The following is an 18,329-nucleotide window of genomic DNA, read 5'->3' on the forward strand; positions in this document are numbered from 1 at the left end:
AAGCTTATGCATTCTTTCTACCGCGAACTGACTTGAGAACCTTCTTGATAGAAACGTGTGTTCCAAATGCCGACTTCGTTTGGTCAACATCGCTTCGAGTTGTCCTAGACGACGCTGCTTCCACGTCGCTGTCCACATTCTCGTCCTCGGAAAACGCGTAGCCATGGTACGAGCCGACAAAAGATGACGAACGAGCCCCAACGCCAGCGTTTGCTGTACTTGTGGCAACCGATCCGGGAGCTTCCAGGAAAGATGGCTCCACACCTGCATCAAAGCTATCAAAGCTGCCGATAGAATGAAATGATCCTCGAATACGAATATTGCGCTTCTTCTCTCGACCTTGAAATCCTGCCAGCTGATTGGGATCGATGGTATCTCCGCCGCTGGATGAACTGGAGAACGGGGACGCAATCAATCTCTCACCAAGAGGAGACGAACGCATCAGAGTTTCCTCAGGATTCTCCACTCTGGTGAAGAGCTTTGCATAGTCAACAACGGTAGCTGGTTCATCTGACCACGCTGTGTTTGATACAGATCGACGGTGCTCACGTAGCATGCGTCGCGGCGAGTTTGGCAAGCCCATGACTTCTCGTTCCTGGAGAATGTGATACATCGAAGGGCGCGAGAATCGGCGGAAGATTTTCCATAAGCCGTCACGTAACAGACTCAACGACAGCACAAGAAGGCAAACCAGCCAGAAAGTCGGCAGCTCTTGGAGATACTCCATCTCACCAGTGGCTTGAGGGAATCCCGTGTTTGGTAGCGAGATGAAGAACCCAACAGCGAACCACAACAGTACAGATACAGTCACTGTGAGCAGGAACTGCCACGTAAGCAGGAACGCCTCCAGACAGAGCTTTAAGTTCACGACGATCACCAGGTTCGTGAATACCACAAATCCCAGCGTCACAAGCCCGCCACTTTTTCCGGTCTCAGTGGCAATAACGGGGAAGTCACGGATACCGAGCCCGAAGCCTTCAAATGCCCAAGCAGAAACGAAAAAGATGACGATCGAGTGCCACACCCCGTTAAAAATCCACGGCCAAAATACGCGACGAGCGAGGAGGACATTCTTCTGTCCAAGTGCATATAGATACGGGAATTTGGCAGCACTGGTGGACGATACATCTTGGTCGAACACGGCAAAGAGAACTAGCGGCACACTCGTGTACAGCACGTTGAAACTTTGTGCAGCTACGTCCAAGATAAGCGGCTGGCCGGAGAACCCACAGAAGCATCCGAACCAGAACGTTGTGAGCACATACGTCACGTTCTTGTAAAGCATATAGCTCATGAGTTTAGCCACGCGACGATAAGCCCAACGACCGTGAACAAACAGCAGTCGTTGCAGAAAGCGGAATTGAGCTAGTGCATAGTCCGAAGCATTCACTGCCTGTGCTCCTTCCTGACCGGAAATGCCCACACCGATATGTGCTGCCTGGATCATCGCTACATCATTCGCTCCATCGCCGATTGCAAGTGTGACGCTATCGGGTTCAAACTCGCAAACGAATTCGACAATATCTGCTTTTTGTTTTGGGGATACGCGACAACAAATGACTGCTGACGCGCACTGCTGAGTGACTCGGTAGAATAGAGTACGCAACTGAGGGCGAAGCGCGTACTCAAGAGCCTGTCCGTCAATCACGAGCGCTAGCTTCTGCGTTGAGCCAGTTTGTTGACGGCTTCCACTGCTGTGTATGTTTCCAGCGAGAGAACCATATGCGGGCGTGTGAATAGCTTCATCATCAGCCTCAATCCCGACGTCGTACAAAGACTCTTCGTCTGATGTTAACCTATCGGAATGTTCTGCATCCGTCGCAACTGAAGAATACATTAGCGTTTGGCTGAATGCTGACGACATCCTTGACGCTCGACGAGTTCGTTGACGTCTTCGCTTTTGCTTTCGCTTTTGCTTTGTTGGCGCTCCAAAGAGAAAATCACTGACAGCTGCCTTCGCACTTCCCAGGAACGTGTCCGTTTGGATCGAAGCTTTCCGCTTGCCATCACGACGTCGTGTTCTTCTACTTCCGTTAGCTCTAGAAGACAATGAAGCTAGAAATGGCGATGGATGAGAACATTTCGCTGCTTGATCGCCACGCTGAGATAACTCCTTCAGAGCTGCAGCAGTCGACGTGTAATCATCGCCTCCAATTTGCTGTACGTCCATGTCATGAGAAAGCAGCGCACTGGCGTATCCAATGTTCACCGCCGTCTCCATTTTATCGCCTGTGAGCGTCCACACCTTAATATTCGTCTCTTGCAGTAGACGCAGCGTCGAAGGTACACCAGCCTGCAGTTTGTCTTGAACTGCTGTTACGCCCAGAAGAACCAGATCACGCTCAATCTCGTTCATCAATGGGTCAATGGCATTCGCACGACCTTGCCGTCGCTTAACTAGCTCTTCCATTGATGCATGTGCTTGCGTATAACGTGCGTTCCAGTCCTCATACTCTTGCCGACTGATTATTTTATAAGCGAGACAAAGTGTCCGCATACCATCCTTTGCGTACAGTGTAAGCTGGTCCGAAGCTTGTTCATAGGACATCCCACCTGGCATTGTCGCTTGATCTGCAGCAAGTCGCTCAAAAATGACATTGTCGGCACCTTTACAAAGGAGTTCGATCGTCCCATCTGGAGTCTCCACGACCACTGTCATGCGCTTGCGGTCGCTGTCAAACTCAAGCACGTTCAGTAATTTATACGAGCTAGGCGACGTCCATCCTGGCTCCAAGAGCATAACGGCGGTGGGCGTTCTGTGCACGAAGCGGACATTGCAGAACGCCGCTGCAGACACCAAGGCCTGCTCGTCGGGTGACGACGCAGAATACTCTGGGAACGACGTGCTGCACATCTCAGCTAGGGATTTCGTGGGAATCAGCGTATGACACAACGCCAAGTGTCGTAAGAAGCGACGCAGCGTCTCCGCCTGCTCTCCTCCAGCGCAAATGTCAGCGAATAGCTCTGTCGGGTCAAAGTCAACAAATCTCGGACCATCCTTTGGTTCAGCAGCGGTGGAAGACGAATTATCGCTAGGAATCTCAGCCTCCATATCTTTATCCTGCATGGGACCACCGTAATGCTTCCCTCCCACCGTGCAGTAGCGAAAAAGCATGAGATTCATTGTCAAAGTTCCAGTCTTATCCGTGAATACATGGTGTACACGACCCAGATCTTCATTCAGAGCTGAGGATCGTACCATTGCCGGCGTGTCCGACAGCTTGTCGTACATTTCTAGGTCTTGCTCGATAAAATAGGCTTGCCAATACTTGACGAACTCCAGCGACACATTCAGCGAAATTGGAACAAAGTTTTGCATGATAATGAAGTAGCGCAGATGCAACTTGGCCAGCTCAGCCAATGGGTGAGAAGTAGAAACACCGGTGAGAGTGTGATGCCGCCGCTCGCTGGCACTGAGAAGATACCAGAACGAATCTCCCTCTGTGTGCATCCAATGGGCACCGAGCAACGCACCAAGAAAACAGACGAGCTGCTGGATAAATACGATCCCGATAATAAGTCGATTGAGTCGTCGCTCCACTGACGAGGTCTTCACGACAGGCTCTGTGTTGCTGCAAAATACCTTGGTCTCATGGCCCGTAAATATCACCATCCCTGTGACGGAGCGTGTATTGCGGAGCACGCAACTCCGCAGCATCATCTGCTTTGCCGTAACCGGTACACGCACACGCACGAGGCCATCTCCAGTCATTTCGGTCTGCATTAGGCTTGCAGTCTGCACTGGAGCATCCAGTTGCGCACTGTTTGGGTTATCGGCAACTACGCCTAGCGTCTGCGCTTGAGCGGGGCTTAGTACTACTGAAAACGTGCCTTCAAAACTGGTAACGCGATTGTTTGGCTGCTCACACACCATCATACCACGCAGTTCGTTGTGTTCTCCGCCATCAGTTGCGCGGCTTTTGCTGTTTGACTCGCGACACAGCGCAGCCACCAACGGGATCGCCGTGCGGATTTTTAGGTTAGTTTCGCCGTCCAGAGACTTTGTCTCAATGTACGCTAAGTTAAACTCCGCTATTTGTTGCTTCGGTGATGCTGGACGCTGGTCATCTCGGATGTCGACAGAGGAATCTGTTCCAGATTCTTTTCCTGCCTCTAAGTCTGTTGGGCCTTGAAAGTTTGCTTCTTGCATCTGCTCTCGCATCGGACCATCGTCATCATGCTCCACTGCTTCCGCTGACAGCAAAAACAAGTCCGCAGGGATCGTTTGGTCATTCATCACTTTGACAATGTCGCCTACACGTAGATCTCCCCATTGTCGCTGCTCCCAACTGCCCAAGGGAGTCAGGGCCAATACCGGTCTACTATTCGCCACGCGATCAGCTCGATGGCGCTCTCGATCCTCTAATGCCTCTTTAATTGCGCTACACACGAAAACCACTGCCAGTGGTAGCAAAATAGTTGGGATGCCGCTTGTATTGCTTACTTCTCGGATGGTCTGGAGCACAGCGATGAACAGAAAATATACGTTCGAGGGTCGCTGCAACTGCGCAAGAAGCACGCGTGGCGCGAAGTTCCATAGGCTGTACTTAGCGCTCACCACTACATTGCTGGCGAAGGGAGACGGCGGCTCCACTGCATCGTCGTGTGGTCTCTTGGCACCGCCGAACAGCCACGAAGACCGTCGACGATTGCCCAGTCGACGCGAATCGCGCTCCTCACGACGGCGACGGCGCTGAGCCGCGTTCGCTCGTGCCAGCAGCGTCTTGCGGTCTACGCGAATCACGCGCAGACGCTGGGTTGCGTCCTCTGCGTCGACTCGAGGCCCCGCCACAGCCTCGGCCTGAATCCGCATCTTGCGAGTAGAATTGCGTTTGTGTGAAATTGCGTTATGGCATCGTGGTTATGGTAAAATTCTATTTTGAATCAGACGGTTATCAGGTGTATGTCATCTGAAGGTTGATTGAATCAGATGGACCGGTTAGGATCAGACAGAGCTGACCGGGCCAGAACCGCGTTTGAGTGACAGCTTCATCTCCATCACACATCTCCAGTCGATACCGAGAAAGGCATGAGCGACGTGCAATCGCTCAGTGATTCGCCATCGTCGTCCGTAGGGCTTGGCAATTCGCTTATGTGGGAGAAGGTTGCACTGTCGCCACTGGAATTGTTGTCGGTGCAGCTGGAGCATGAGCTACAGCACGCTGAGGAGGTGGCCGCAGCATCTGCTAATGGCAAACAGAACAAGAACGGAGTGGATGTGAACGCCAACACTGGCAAAGCTGCAGGACGCGTAATCATCGAAGTACTTGCAGCCAAGGATCTGGCTCTAGATAAGAACGCAGCAGTGCAGGCGGTCAGTGTCAATGCGCAGCCGGAGCTGTACGTGTCCACGCAAGTGACTCCGCTATCAGCGTTCGAGAAAACCGCGAAGAAGCACTTGCGCACTAGCAGCGTTCCAGCTGTAGATAACGCAACAGCTAGCTGGAAAGAGTCGTTGGTGTATGAAGGCGCTAAGACCAAGAAATTCGGCGTGAAGATCTCGCTGAGCTGCAACGCTGAGGTCATTGCAGATGTGGTTCTCGGAGAGCTGGAGCTTCGCAGCGCCGATTACGAGGACCAAATGCCGCAGGAAAAGTGGTTCGACTTGACTGCACCAGCGTCTTCCGCAAGTAGTGGCGTTACTGGTAAGCTGCTGCTGCGCCTCACGTTCGAGTACTCTGAGCGCAAGCGCCATGAACGTCAGGTGGCTTTGCTTCGACAAAATAAACGTGAGAATGATGACGATATCGAGCGATACAAAACTACGGCGCGATTGGTGAATGCACCTGTGCGACACCCTGCTGCGTTTGGCAAGGAAACTGCACGAGCAGCGCTTTACTTGCCAGGCAACAAATTTCACATTGATGCATACCACCCGGCTGCGGTCAGTGTGGCACCTCTCCCGGACAAGACTCGCATTGTGACTCCGTTTGGGCGCGGCGTGGTGGTGTCCTTCCGGCCAGAGACGAAGATGTATGTGGTGCAGATGGACACGGATGCTGCGTCGAAGAACCACACGATTGCCTACTTGCGCCAGCATGTCGTGAAGGAAGAGTCTGAAGAGCCACACCTTCGTATGCACATGAAGGTGTCGACTCCGTACGGCCTGGGTGTGCTAGAGGAGATCCGCCCCCACGACGACGTTTTGATCGTCAAAACCGACTATGCTCACATGTTCATGCAGCGTAAGGACGTCAAGCTACCAGTGAAGGACATCTCGGAGATGACGACGAAGGATCTGATAAGCGAAGCCACCAAGCTCGCGGACGCTGGTAACGAGGAGTTTCGTGAGGGTAAGCTTCAGGATGCCGTGTACAGCTACCTGCGCTCGCTAGGTTTCCTTCAGCGTGTGGACCAGGACAACGCCACACACAAGGAGAAGGCAACCATCATTCAGACCATGATCCGCTGCCACCTCAACATTGGCGCGTGCAAGTTGAAGCTAGACATGTACACGGACGCCGAGATCGCGTGCACCAACGCCCTAAGTATTCTCACGGTGCTGGCCGATAACCGCGAGGGCAACGTTGTCACATGGATGGGACGTCTGGGCATGTCGGAGCAGCTCATGTTCGAGGACTGGCCCTCCAAGGCGCGCTTCCGGCGCGCACAGGCGTGTGTGAAGCTGGAAAAGTACGTAGACGCCAAGCACGATCTGCTGCTGGCGGTGAAGTTGAACCCTCGGGATAAGTCGTGCCGCACTTTACTGGAAAGGGTGAACAAGCTGGTGGACAAGCAGAAGCGCGACGAGAAGAAGGCTTGGGGCGGTATTTTTGACAGTCTCGAGGCATCCTCGTCGACCTTCGAAACCGTGACAACCAAGACGACTGCCAAGACGACGACTAGCAAGAGCGGCAGCAGCGAGGAGAAATCCATTTTCACGCGCAAGTCCAAGAAGAAGCAGGAGACTGCAGTAACTACTGCGAGCGAGGGCGAGCCCTGGTACATGTACTTGACCACGCGAGCATTGGCCACAGCCTCGGTGGTGACGGCTGGCGTGGCTGCCGTGGCACTGCTGGCGCTGAAGCCGAAGAGCTCTTAAGCAGCGACTTGGTGTGCAGGTGTTTCTTGTTGCCACTTCAACTTCGGGTGCTGGCTCTCTGGCTGGCTGGCGTCTGAGTCGAGCGACGGTGCTATCGTCTCCAGTGGGCTTCGGCAGCAGGGCGCACTTTCAATCAGAGAAGTCAGCAGCTGCGACTGGGACAGGGGATCGCACGATGTGTGGACGTGAGCGCTCCGAGGACCGTCCTTGACGCTCTGCGCCGCCGTATAACTCGCGTCCACTCGCTTTAACACCAGCGATGCAAATACACGACAGAAGGTTTGGTCCTTGTTGAAAGAGTGGGTATCTGCTAGCGGCAATGTTTCCTTTTGCAACCTAAAGCAGCACAGCAGTATGCAATGGCAAAAAAGCGAAAGGGGAGGGCAATACGGAGACTGACGTAGGTTGGTTGCCTTTGCTGCCTGCGTTCGATCCGATCTCGCATGCGCCGATGGAGCCACCTTCACCGGCTTGCCTGTCTATTTCGACGCCTTCCACGAGCCTGGCAGCGGCCTTCCATCGCCCGAACAGTCATAGCCGCCGCGTTGTGATCCCGTTGTTTTGCCTGTCACCAAGATGTGTAGTTGCCGAGTGGCAAGCGCCAGCTGGTGTTTGCGGCAACTTGCCTCTAGCCGGAGTGATGGTCACTGCCCCTTCTTGGAACGCGTGTCGACGATCCCAGGCTGTCCCGCGTCGCTTCAACTTTGCCGTTAGCATAACGCACGGCTTCCACCCTTTCTTCCGACCCCGCTATCGACCGAGGAAACCCCAGGCAATCTGTTGGCAACAGCAGTGCATACAGCTAGCTAGTAACGACCGCTCCAGTCAAGTCACATCACACCTCGACACATGCGTGCTCCGGATTTTTCCATGAAAGGCAACCTCGAGCTAACTGCCTCTGCGGTGAACCGCATGCATGACGACGGAGCAATATGAAATTTCCGATGCGAGAAGACCACCGCCCGTGGTAGGATGGCAGCGCCATCTACCGCCTACGGGGCTCCTTGTTTGCTCGAAGGGGTCAGTCCCACAGTTTTGAGCAGTCATGTTACACACTCGCCATCTCAGACGCGCCGACACGGGCGCGTCCGTTGAAAATTCGCGGCGCGAGATGGTTTTCAGCATTCAATTGCAAGTTGCAATCTCTGGCAAGCCATTGCTAAACCCACCCTCAGCTTCGTTGAGGGTTTCCGTCTTTTTGCACGCCGGCGTGGGTGGGTCCTTTCGCTTTAAGTGAACGCGGCAACCTGTCACATAGCCCGTTTCGCGAAATAACCTCCGACCCACCCGCCCGCATGCACAGCGGCATCATTCTCCAATTTGCCGTCTCCTGCTCAAGCGGACGACTGCCGATCTGGAGAGGTTTCAGCGGCACTCGACACCCAGCAACCGCCCACACTCCATGGGTCACAGCAACTCGATGAGCCCTGTTAAGAGCGGCAGCGGCGGTGGTCCTTCCCCCATCACGCCACCACAGCGCGACGGCAACCACGCTGGGGTCGACCTGGCGATGCTGGAGAAACCCGTCCACCACGACAACCCTGTCGAACCAGTGCGCGTGAAGCTGCAGGACCCTGTGGGGTACCCTTCGGACACGCTATGGTCCTCGGAAGGCCTCAAGTCGAGATCGTCGCTGCTTTTCTCCGCCTCGCAGGTGCTGAGCGAGCGACCGGCCAGCTTCGCGCTGCGTGCTCCGCGGCTGCAGTCCAAGACGGACTCGCGCTCCGTGCACAGTGCTCAGACCACGCCGCCTAGCGAGTCGGATGAAGGCGAGGCAGCGGTGGACAACCAGAAGGAAGACGAAGGTCAACGCGACGCCTCATCTGAGAACGCCGGAAAGCTGCCGACATCATGGGGAACGACAACACAGAAACGCTCAAGCAAGGTACTTGTTTCTTTTCTCTTGGGCTTTGCGAGCCAATGACTCTAATGCGATGGGTTCTCCTATCTGCTTGTGCAGGAAAATCAACCGACGGACAACCAAGAGCCTGAGTCGCATGTGCTGTCGCTAAACCTGGTACGTTTCGGTTGGAATCCCCTCGTTGGGTTGAAACAGCTTTAAGCTTACGGTTTTCTTCTACCTCTAGCAGCTGCATGACCACGACAAAGCTCCTCTGTCTCGAAGCAATGATCCCCGCGCTGTGGATATCTGGACGAACCCTCACAACAATTTTGAGGATGGAGACATCGCGTCAGCGGTGAGCCCTACGACGTCGCCGATCAAGCGAAGTTTTCCACGCTCCAGTGCTGCCACCTCGAGGCCTATCCCAAATCGATCGTCTCGTGGTGACAGCACGACTGCGGGCTGCCGAGTCCCTCCTGGACTGTCCTTGATCGATCGAATTCAGGAGGACTTCCCCCGTACGCCGTCACCTGAGTACGGGCAATTTGAGGGCGATGGTTTGCCTGCTCGCAGACCTTCGTTTGGCGGAAGAGACCAGCACAGGCAGTCAATGTTCGGAATCGACGAAGGAATGGGGCAGCTTAGACTGGGTAATTATCACTCAGCTTTGCCCTACGATTCTGTCCGTCGTTCTGGCCACGATTTTGAGGATGTACCTCGGATGCCGCATCACGCTGCGAACCCCAGACTTGCTGGAATGAACGGCCACCGACACCAATTCGGTAGGAGCACAAGCGAGCCTCCTTTTGGTGAGTCTTACGACGGAGCTATGGCACAAGGCTATGCGTCGCCGTATGCCACGAGTGGTCAAGGCATCCAGGGCTACCCTATCATGATGAGTGCTGGCAAGTCACGATGGGCTGCCAACGAGGACGGGCACTCGTTTACAGCGTCGCCTTTCGGGTTTGTGCCAGCGGACGTCGCAACTTTGCACCCTAGTTACAACCCTGCCATGTCTGGTTTCCCTGTGGGCTATGCTGGCGAATACCGCGGTATGAAGCCCGCCGACAAGATGTTCAAAGCTCGCCCAACGTATCCCGTAGCTGACCATTTGGTGTACGAGCGTCACGACTTTGGAGGGTACGCGCCTCGTCCGCAGATGCTGCACCGATCCAAGGTCGGAGCGCCTCGCCGAAGCGAATTCGAGTACTTTCACCCGATCGCTCACTCGTACTCGTCCAACAGTCTGCTGGAGGAGTTCAACGCGGCGCCCAAGTCGGAGAAATGGGGATTGTCCGCCATCAAAGGGCACCTCTTCCTCTTCGCGAAAGACCAGACAGGTTCGCGATTCATCCAGCAGAAGCTGGAGAAGGCAGACGAACGTGTCAAGGCTGACGCGTTCAACGAGATCTTCCCGAACTCGCTCTTGTTGATGACGGACGTGTTCGGTAACTACGTGATCCAGAAGTTCCTCGAGTATGGATCACTGGAGCAGCAGCAGCTGCTGGTAGAGTTGATGACTAGCAACATGATCAGTCTGGCCCTGCAAGTATACGGATGCCGAGTGATTCAGCGTGCTCTGGAGGTGACTCAAGTTGAAGAGCAACTCGCGCTGATCCGACAGCTCAAGGGCCACGTGATGAAGTGTGTCACTGACCAGAACGGCAACCACGTGCTTCAAAAATGTATTGAGGCGGCATCCTGGAAGAGAGCGGCTGAGTGCAAGGGACTGAGACCCCAGCGTTTCGTCACGGGGGAGGACATCCAGTTCATCATCGACAGCTTCGTCGGCCAAGCTGCATCTCTCTCTACTCACTCATACGGCTGCCGCGTGATCCAGCGCGTACTGGAACACTGCGCGCCGAATCAAATCCGGCCGCTGCTGGATGAGATTATTTACAAGTGCCGCGACCTTGTCAAAGACCAGTTTGGGAACTACGTCGTGCAACACGTTATCAGCCACGGCGAGCCGGATCAGCGCAACATCGTCATGCAAGCAGTGCTTCCTGAGATCGCTCGCTGGAGCCAGCACAAGTACGCCAGCAACGTCGTGGAATCCTGCTTGGAGCATGCGACGAAGGAAGAGATCAGCCAGATCGTTGACTTCATTCTTCAGTGTGACGAAAGCGGCGCGTCCTGTGCTCTACTTCCCATGATGAAACACATGTACGGCAACTACGTGGTGCAGAAATTGCTGGAGCGTGCGGATGACCACGACCGCCATCGCATAATATGTATTATTCGACACAACGAGGACTATTTGAAGCGCTTCACATTTGGGAAGCACGTTTTGAGCCGGCTGGAGCGCGAGGAGCAGGCGACCTACTATTGAGTAGACGGCTCTGGAGACCACCCCACTACTGCAACTACCGGCTCTGATGCAGGCGGAGCCCAACACAGCAGTCTTCACGATGCTCCTGCGCTTCCTGCCCGCCTACACTACCTATATAAATATTTTGCGGCGTAACGACAAGCTGATCGTTCAACACGCGCCGGTTTGAGTTCAAGACAAGCTGCAGCCACAGCATTATGACAGAAACCAAGTTTGAGCGTACGATACACGGGCCATCACCAAAAATTAATAAACAGGTTCAATCAATTGGTTCCATTTTGAATTGAAGGCTTTTTTCCCCACTCAGCATTCCCGTAATATTTCTTCTATGCCAACATAGCAATCTCTTTAGCTATCATCTACAACTCCTGCAGCGCACGCGTCACCTGCTCCGACGCGCGTGCTCCGGTGTCGACGGCGGCATGCACCGACATGCCGGGCTGCTCAAAAGCTGTCGCTTCACCGGCGAAGAAGATGCGGCCGGCCACAGGCGCAGCCAGATCGTATGACGCCGTGTCGGACTGGCCCACGCGAGGGAAAGCGTAGCCTCCGCGGATCCATGGCTCGTCACCCCAATCCTTGTACGTTCCCTTGACGTAGTATTTCCGCGCAGGAGACGGCTCGTCCACGGTGCCATAAATCATATCGAGTTGGTCGAGAAAGCCTTCAATAATCTTCTTGTGATCCACGGCGACAAATTTCTCCGCGTACAACGCACCGGCGTATCCCGTGATGAGGTACTGCGCCTCACTACCCTTGGTCTCCATGTCAGCACACAGCTCGTCGCCATTGGACTTCAAGTGGCCAATACCCTGCGTGCTGTTGATCCAGAACTCGGGCAAGAAGCAATCGGAGCATACAACACCGTGTGCGTCCTCGGGCCAGAAGCGACCGGACATGTGCAGCAGCACTTTGCCTGCACGACGCATGTCAAAAGATGCCACAGCATCGATTTTCTCCTGAGGCAACACCGGGATGTAGGCGATCTTCGAGAACACGGCAGTCGACACAGTCACAACCAGTGTGCGGCATGAGATCTGCTTGCCCTCTGTGTTGGTCACAATGACGTGGTCGTTCCGTGAGTAGTCTACGCTAGCAACAGGCCAGTTGAGACGCGTTGTCACGCCATTGGCGAAGTGATCAACGAAGCGCATAAAGCTCGGCACTACGCGGTAGTCGCCTTCGTCTTCGAGCTCAATCCACTGTTTCTCGTAACGACATGTAATGCGCATGGAAATGTCTTCCAAGGGCCCACCCGCCGTGTTAGCATACCCAGCCTCACACAGCTTCATCATGGATGGAGATAGATCCATCTCGTTGAAATAATCCCGCATAGACTTTTGAGGCGGGATCTGATCAATGTTCTCTAAGTCGCTTAAGTCGGACACGGAGTCGTTAAACTTGACGAACTCCTCGTCTTCATCGTCGTACTTAAGCATGCGTTTTTGGTCACCGATGTAGTAATAGCCGATGCCTCCATCTGGAGCTGCCTCAGTCGGACCGCCATCGCCCTATATACGCAATTAATGCAATGTATCGTAAGTGTTGCTGCTTGTTTCTTCTTTAATACAACGTAATACATTTATCGTGTTTGAAATGTATGAATCCAGACTGACTTCTCCCGGGTGGACACGTGCAAGACTCAACGACACAAGAACTGTGCCGTCGAATGCACGCAAATGAGCACAAAACTCGCCCTGGAGATGCTAATTAAGGAAACATGATCTGACGTTCACTCTTGCATTCGTATGAAGGCCAGAAGATTACTTCATTGCTCTTGCGAGCGAATCAGTGGCTGATTAATCGATGCGACTACAAGCTAAATACACACACTTAATTTGAAGCGTATCCCTCACCTGAGCCCAAGTAAAGATCTCGCGCAAACCGATGTTGTACTCCTCAGCCATGCGAGTGAGTGTCGTGTTAGCACCGTGCATGAACTCAGCGCCCATCTCAATACTGAGCCCCGGGATGAAGCTCGTGTTGCTCATCACACGGCCGCCCACGCGCTCAGAGGCCTCCACGACCAGCACGTCCTTGACGCCCTTGGCGTGCACCAGCTGACTGGCGCACCGCAAACCGGCAACACCAGCGCCGATGACAACCACGTCGTGAAATTCAAGCTCGTCGGCCGGCATTGTGAGTCGCTAGATCTGAAATGGCTCATGTGCAGGGCATGTCGATTGTACCGGAACCCACCAATCGAAGAGTACGTTCATAATTCAAGCTGTGTGGCATGTTTTGCTGCCATGCTCAACTTGACTGGACAGCAGCCTGCTCAGAAGAAATGACTTAGATTTAGTAAGGTAAGCGTACAGTGACATCCAGCGGGGGGGGGGGTACAATGCAAGACAGAACAAAACGATAAGTTGCAAATCACGGCTGCAACGTAAGCTTCTATGTTTGCAGCAACTTTAGAAAGACACAAGCTGCACTCTGGCAGCGGATACTTTCGTTGACAAGCATGCAGCTTGCCCGGAGTCGTTACTACAACTTTACCACAATTACATGATAGGTGGTTTAGAGCAACGCAGCAGCTTGCTGTGTTGTTCGGTAATTTATCGAGTTTATCTACCCGTGAATTTGAAACCAAACAATTAGACTAGAAATTTGCAAAATCTTGTGGTCGACAAAGTACGACATTTCCAGGAACGGGAGAAACCTACAACGGTGATATGGCGAAGAAGGACGAGAAGATGCGAGCGCCCAGTACGGGGGCTGCGAAACAAGAGGGTGTGGCGCACGTCCAGCTGGTCGCTAACACAGGTATGACGCTTATAAGCTACGCTATGATGGATATAAACTGATTTGATGTGTGTAGGACGTCGCTCCACCTTGCGCCCGCGTGACTACGTTGGTCTGACACGCGGCTACACGAAGAATGTCCCCGCCACGCAGGACGCCCCGAAGAACGCCACGCAGGAAGAGGATGTCCCCGCCACGCAGGGCGCCACGAAAACCGCCACGCAGGAAGAGGATGTCTTCGCCCCGAAAAACGCCACGAAGAACGCCACGCAGGACGCCACGCAGGAAGAGGATATCCCCGCCACGCAGGACGCCACGAAAACCGCCACGCAGGAAGAGGATGTCTCCGCCCCGAAGAACGCCACGAAGAACGCCACGCAGGACGCCACGCAGGACGCCACGCAGGACGAGGATGTTCCCGCTTTGAAGAACGCCACGAGGAGCGCCACGCAGGACGAGGATGTCCCCGCCACACAGGATACCACGGCTGAGGCTAACACTCATGAAAAAGAGGTAAAACACTCCCAGAACGCTACTGCTAAGGTGGCAGCTGACTCGCCGGCCGCTATCGCTGAGAGCAACATGGAGGGCAACATGGATGGCAACACTGAGGGCGACATGGAGAGCAACATTGAGGGCAGCACTAAGGGCAACATGGAGAGCAACGTTGAGGGCAACATTAAGGATAACGCCGCCGCAGCTACCCTAGCGGACTCCAACGATACGGAAAACAAAGTATCAGATTCAGGTACGAGTCGTCTACAATGTTATTTACACTTTCTAATTTAGGATTATCGACTGCAGATGACCCAGATCCTGAGCCTCCACCAAAGCGGGTACGAGTATCCACTGAAGGGTCGGCCTGTCGACCACATCATCTCTCGCGTCGCCAAACCAAACACGCGGATAACCGCAAGAAGATTGTGAAAACGCTAAACCCAGTCATCAACGACAAGCCAGGGCTACCGCAAAAGGCCTTCAGCACGTGGGAGGAGTATCAGAAAGTGCTCAAAGATTACGAAGTCGAGCACTTCCTTTGCTATCAAACTCGGAGCTCTGAGACAAGAGAGAAGCACAACAGGTGAAGGCACGATACCGATATTGACGTTTATGTCGCTGTCTCACTATGTCGTTTGCTGCTATGTTGCTTTGAGTGTTGCTTAAGCTTCCTGGTGCTAAGAAGATACCTGATTATTTGACCCACAGCTTCAAACGAGTTTGGTGTACGCATGCTGCAACTCAGGCCCCCCGAGGGCGTGGGCGCCGTGAACACGACTGCCGCTTTACAGGATGTGAAGCGAGCTTCGTTGTGCGCTCCGTCTACTCAGTTGAGGCCGGTAAACCATCGTGAAAAGTGTATATTGATGAAGCCACAGAGGTGCGTAAGATGCTGTTTTTACGCATATTTGTAGTTCTAACTGTTAATTTTTTTTAGATATCGATGCACAACCACTCCACTACGAAGGTGATCTACGATTCGTATCGTAGTGCGAAGTTACTTTTGTCGCGCAAAGTTCGACAAGAACTTGGTCTACTCGACGAGGTGAAGCCCAGAACTGCTGCTGTCAACCGGTATCTGGCGGACAAGCTAGGTGGGTGCTTTTGGTAATGGAGGGTGACCGCAGTAAACCTTAAGAATCGTTGTACATTCAAAGTTTTAATCAAGCTTAACAACATTTTGTTTATGTGCAGATATTACTATTACACCTCAGCAAACACGTAATATGCTACGGGTGCTATTGGGATCATCAGCGTTGGAACGAACCAAGTCTCTTTTGGGTGCTTTTGTCGCGGAAGAAGGAGATGATGTTCTCCTGGTGCAAGACCAAATGGATATAACCTGTGTCATTGCATTGCAAACCTCCATTCAGGAGGAGTGTTTTCGTCAGTGGGGTGACACACTGGTGATGGACTGGACGCACGGGACTAATAACCTCGGATATCATTTGGGTAAGTTGCATCGTATTTAATTGTCAGATCATACACATACTAACTTGTTTGCCTTTTTAGGAAGTCTTGTGATCACGTCGGCAACAGGACGGGGCATACCTGTAATCGACTTTCTTGCGCTAGACCAGAAAGCACAAACAATGGACCGCATCGTTGAATTCTTCAAAATGAATAACCCGTCCTGGAATTTAATTCAGACTATCGTTATCGACAAAGATTTCGTGGAGTGGCGGGTCCTGGAAAGAGCATTTCCCGGCACAAAGGTTTTTCTGTGCCAATTCCACGCGCTCACGTACGTAGAAAAGTGCTTCGTCGTCCCAAGTTTGACCTGACAATGTCACAGCGCGACAGGATGGAGGACGCGTTTGCAAAGCTAATCTACTGGTACGATTCTGTGTGTTGCTTCATGTGTTGATTATAAAAATGTTGCCGAATATTTCGGTTTGTTGTGCTGCTAAATATGTTGTGCGAAATGTAGCAACACGCAGATAGCGTTCAATTCAGAGTTGGCAGCATTCACAGGAACGTGCGAGGAGAAGTGCCGTAAGCCACTTGCCTTTTTTCGCGGAATTGGAAAACGTGCGATTCGATGTGGGCAAATTATCTCCGTGGGGCGTACTTTTCTGCAGGCAATACCACCACCAATCGAATTGAGTCCAACTGGAATCAGGTGAAGCTGCTCCTTGGTAAAAGGCCCCGTATTGATGCGACGATTGGAGGGCTTCTAGCTCGCCAAACGACAGTTATTCGACAGCTACTTGCTTCAATTCGCAAGCACTCCGTGATCTCGCGGCAACCTGACTCTGTCCCAGCCTTCCTTGTAGCTGTGGCAAAGCACCTGAGCGATTCTTCGTCTACAAAAGTGTGCACTCAGTGGGAGCACTTCATGGTATATCTGGCGGAAGCTACGTGCAAGAAAGAAAACGTGGAAGTGGGAGAGTGGATGTTGTCTACGCAGGTGCGCACATATCGCTGCAATGACTATCAGTGGACGTGTACATGCCTATTCTATCGAAGTAATCACCTCCCGTGTCAACACTTGATGTACATTGCTGACCGCGTCCACCGGTTCGAGTATCTCCCGGCATTGACGATTGCTCCACGCTGGGACATGCTGGAAATGGCGGCAATGAAAAAGGCGTTTCAAGCGGGTATCTATTCCCTTCATGACGCTCAAACTTCGATGAAAGTAGCCAGCGATGCCTTCGACGCGGTCCAGCCGCAGGATTCTGCATCAACATTATCAGCAACACAACCGAGTAGTGCAACACAGGACGCTACACAACCGAGTGGTGCAACACACGAAGCAACACATGAAGCAACACAAGTGAAAGGAGGGCTAGGAGATACCAAAACGACAAGACTGCGCGTTAGTTTGAAAAGCCGAATCATCTACGTGAAGCTGCGTCGCCGCGAGCGAGCAAATGTTGTTGTTATGTCAACCGAGGAGAAGTACTGCTATGCAAAAGCAGTATTCGAGCCCGTGATGGAGCGTCTCTCAGGTCTGTCGAGTCCTGCTTTCTGCACAGCATTGCATGCCTGGAAGGTACTGGTTCAACGTGAGCTACGTGAAGGTGTTGGAGCTGGATGAGTATCAGATACAACGACTTTGCCGAAAGAGGACGACGAAACCGACAATTCCTATTTATCAGATGCCGCATCGGAAATTCAGCCCACAGAACTTATTGATACTATGGATTTTATCCGGCAGATGAAATCGCCAAATTCACCTCAGACGGGTAATGGAGCCATACACAAATTTACGATGACAAAAGGACCAGCACCGAGTGCAACACAAACATTGAAGGCCCAAGTAGCGTTACCGTCGGCCGACCACCAAACCTATACGCGTCTCGAAGCTCACAATGAGCCAACTAAAGCGGCTGCACATGCACCCAGGAAGTGCAGTGAAGCGAAAGCCACCGCTAACTGCGGACTCGAAGTTTTTCGTATCCCTCACCCCAAGCCTCAACACAATGAGAGGAAGAAGCTGACACAGCGCAAATGAGTAAAGCACGAAAGGCCCCAGAAACTGGCTACTATTGCGCTTCCGGACAAAAACGTACCGTCATTTTCGCGACTATTGGAATGGGCGAACCACACGACTGACCCGTATCACGTGAGCGAGATACTCGGAAACTACCCTGTGATCATGGATGACGATCTCATGAGCGCCCCAACTCCTCGCAGCTGTCGTGAATTAGTTTGTACGGCTGACTATGACTACAATTTCGTGATTCCTCAGAGCCTTGTCATTAAATTGAACGCTGTGGTTGCTGTCGAAAAGAAGAAACGTCAAGTATCAAAGTACTTCAATGAGCATCAAGATGTCGAACATCCGGAGGGGTCCACGAACGAAGTCTTAGCTTTCTTTCCTGGTGGTACCCCGCGCTTTACTAGGTTTGTGCTTTTCATGT

General features: G+C 52.9%; 6 protein-coding genes across 6 annotated transcripts; 3 read left to right on the forward strand and 3 right to left on the reverse strand.

The window, feature by feature from the left end:
* Positions 1-4: 4 nt before the first annotated feature.
* Positions 5-4,813, reverse strand: PITG_00481 (P-type ATPase (P-ATPase) Superfamily; the record flags this gene model as incomplete). Its single annotated transcript, XM_002909034.1, has 3 exons — positions 5-3,736; positions 3,785-4,032; positions 4,168-4,813. 3 exons carry the CDS (start codon positions 4,811-4,813, stop codon positions 5-7), a joined length of 4,626 nt encoding a protein of 1,541 aa, XP_002909080.1.
* A 204-nt stretch (positions 4,814-5,017) lies between these two features.
* Positions 5,018-7,042, forward strand: PITG_00482 (uncharacterized protein; the record flags this gene model as incomplete). Its single annotated transcript, XM_002909035.1, has 1 exon — positions 5,018-7,042. One exon carries the CDS (start codon positions 5,030-5,032, stop codon positions 7,040-7,042), a length of 2,013 nt encoding a protein of 670 aa, XP_002909081.1.
* An 849-nt stretch (positions 7,043-7,891) lies between these two features.
* PITG_00483 (pumilio-like mating protein M90) lies at positions 7,892-11,217 on the forward strand (the record flags this gene model as incomplete). The annotated part of the gene is made up of 4 exons (XM_002909036.1): positions 7,892-7,945; positions 8,346-8,927; positions 9,003-9,059; positions 9,130-11,217. The coding sequence occupies 4 exons, from the start codon at positions 7,892-7,894 to the stop codon at positions 11,215-11,217; spliced, it is 2,781 nt and encodes a 926-aa protein (XP_002909082.1).
* Positions 11,218-11,576: 359 nt separating this feature from the next.
* Positions 11,577-12,656, reverse strand: PITG_00484 (uncharacterized protein; the record flags this gene model as incomplete). Its single annotated transcript, XM_002909037.1, has 1 exon — positions 11,577-12,656. The coding sequence occupies one exon, from the start codon at positions 12,654-12,656 to the stop codon at positions 11,577-11,579; it is 1,080 nt and encodes a 359-aa protein (XP_002909083.1).
* A 271-nt stretch (positions 12,657-12,927) lies between these two features.
* On the reverse strand, positions 12,928-13,355 carry PITG_00485 (uncharacterized protein; the record flags this gene model as incomplete). Its single annotated transcript, XM_002909038.1, has 2 exons — positions 12,928-12,993; positions 13,074-13,355. The coding sequence occupies 2 exons, from the start codon at positions 13,353-13,355 to the stop codon at positions 12,928-12,930; spliced, it is 348 nt and encodes a 115-aa protein (XP_002909084.1).
* Positions 13,356-13,892: 537 nt separating this feature from the next.
* PITG_00486 (uncharacterized protein) lies at positions 13,893-15,047 on the forward strand (the record flags this gene model as incomplete). Its single annotated transcript, XM_002909039.1, has 3 exons — positions 13,893-13,983; positions 14,039-14,710; positions 14,767-15,047. 3 exons carry the CDS (start codon positions 13,893-13,895, stop codon positions 15,045-15,047), a joined length of 1,044 nt encoding a protein of 347 aa, XP_002909085.1.
* Between the last annotated feature and the right edge of the window lie 3,282 nt (positions 15,048-18,329).

The sequence above is a fragment of the Phytophthora infestans genome, genomic scaffold (assembly GCF_000142945.1).
Source record: "Phytophthora infestans T30-4 supercont1.1 genomic scaffold, whole genome shotgun sequence".
Taxonomy (NCBI): domain Eukaryota; phylum Oomycota; class Peronosporomycetes; order Peronosporales; family Peronosporaceae; genus Phytophthora; species Phytophthora infestans.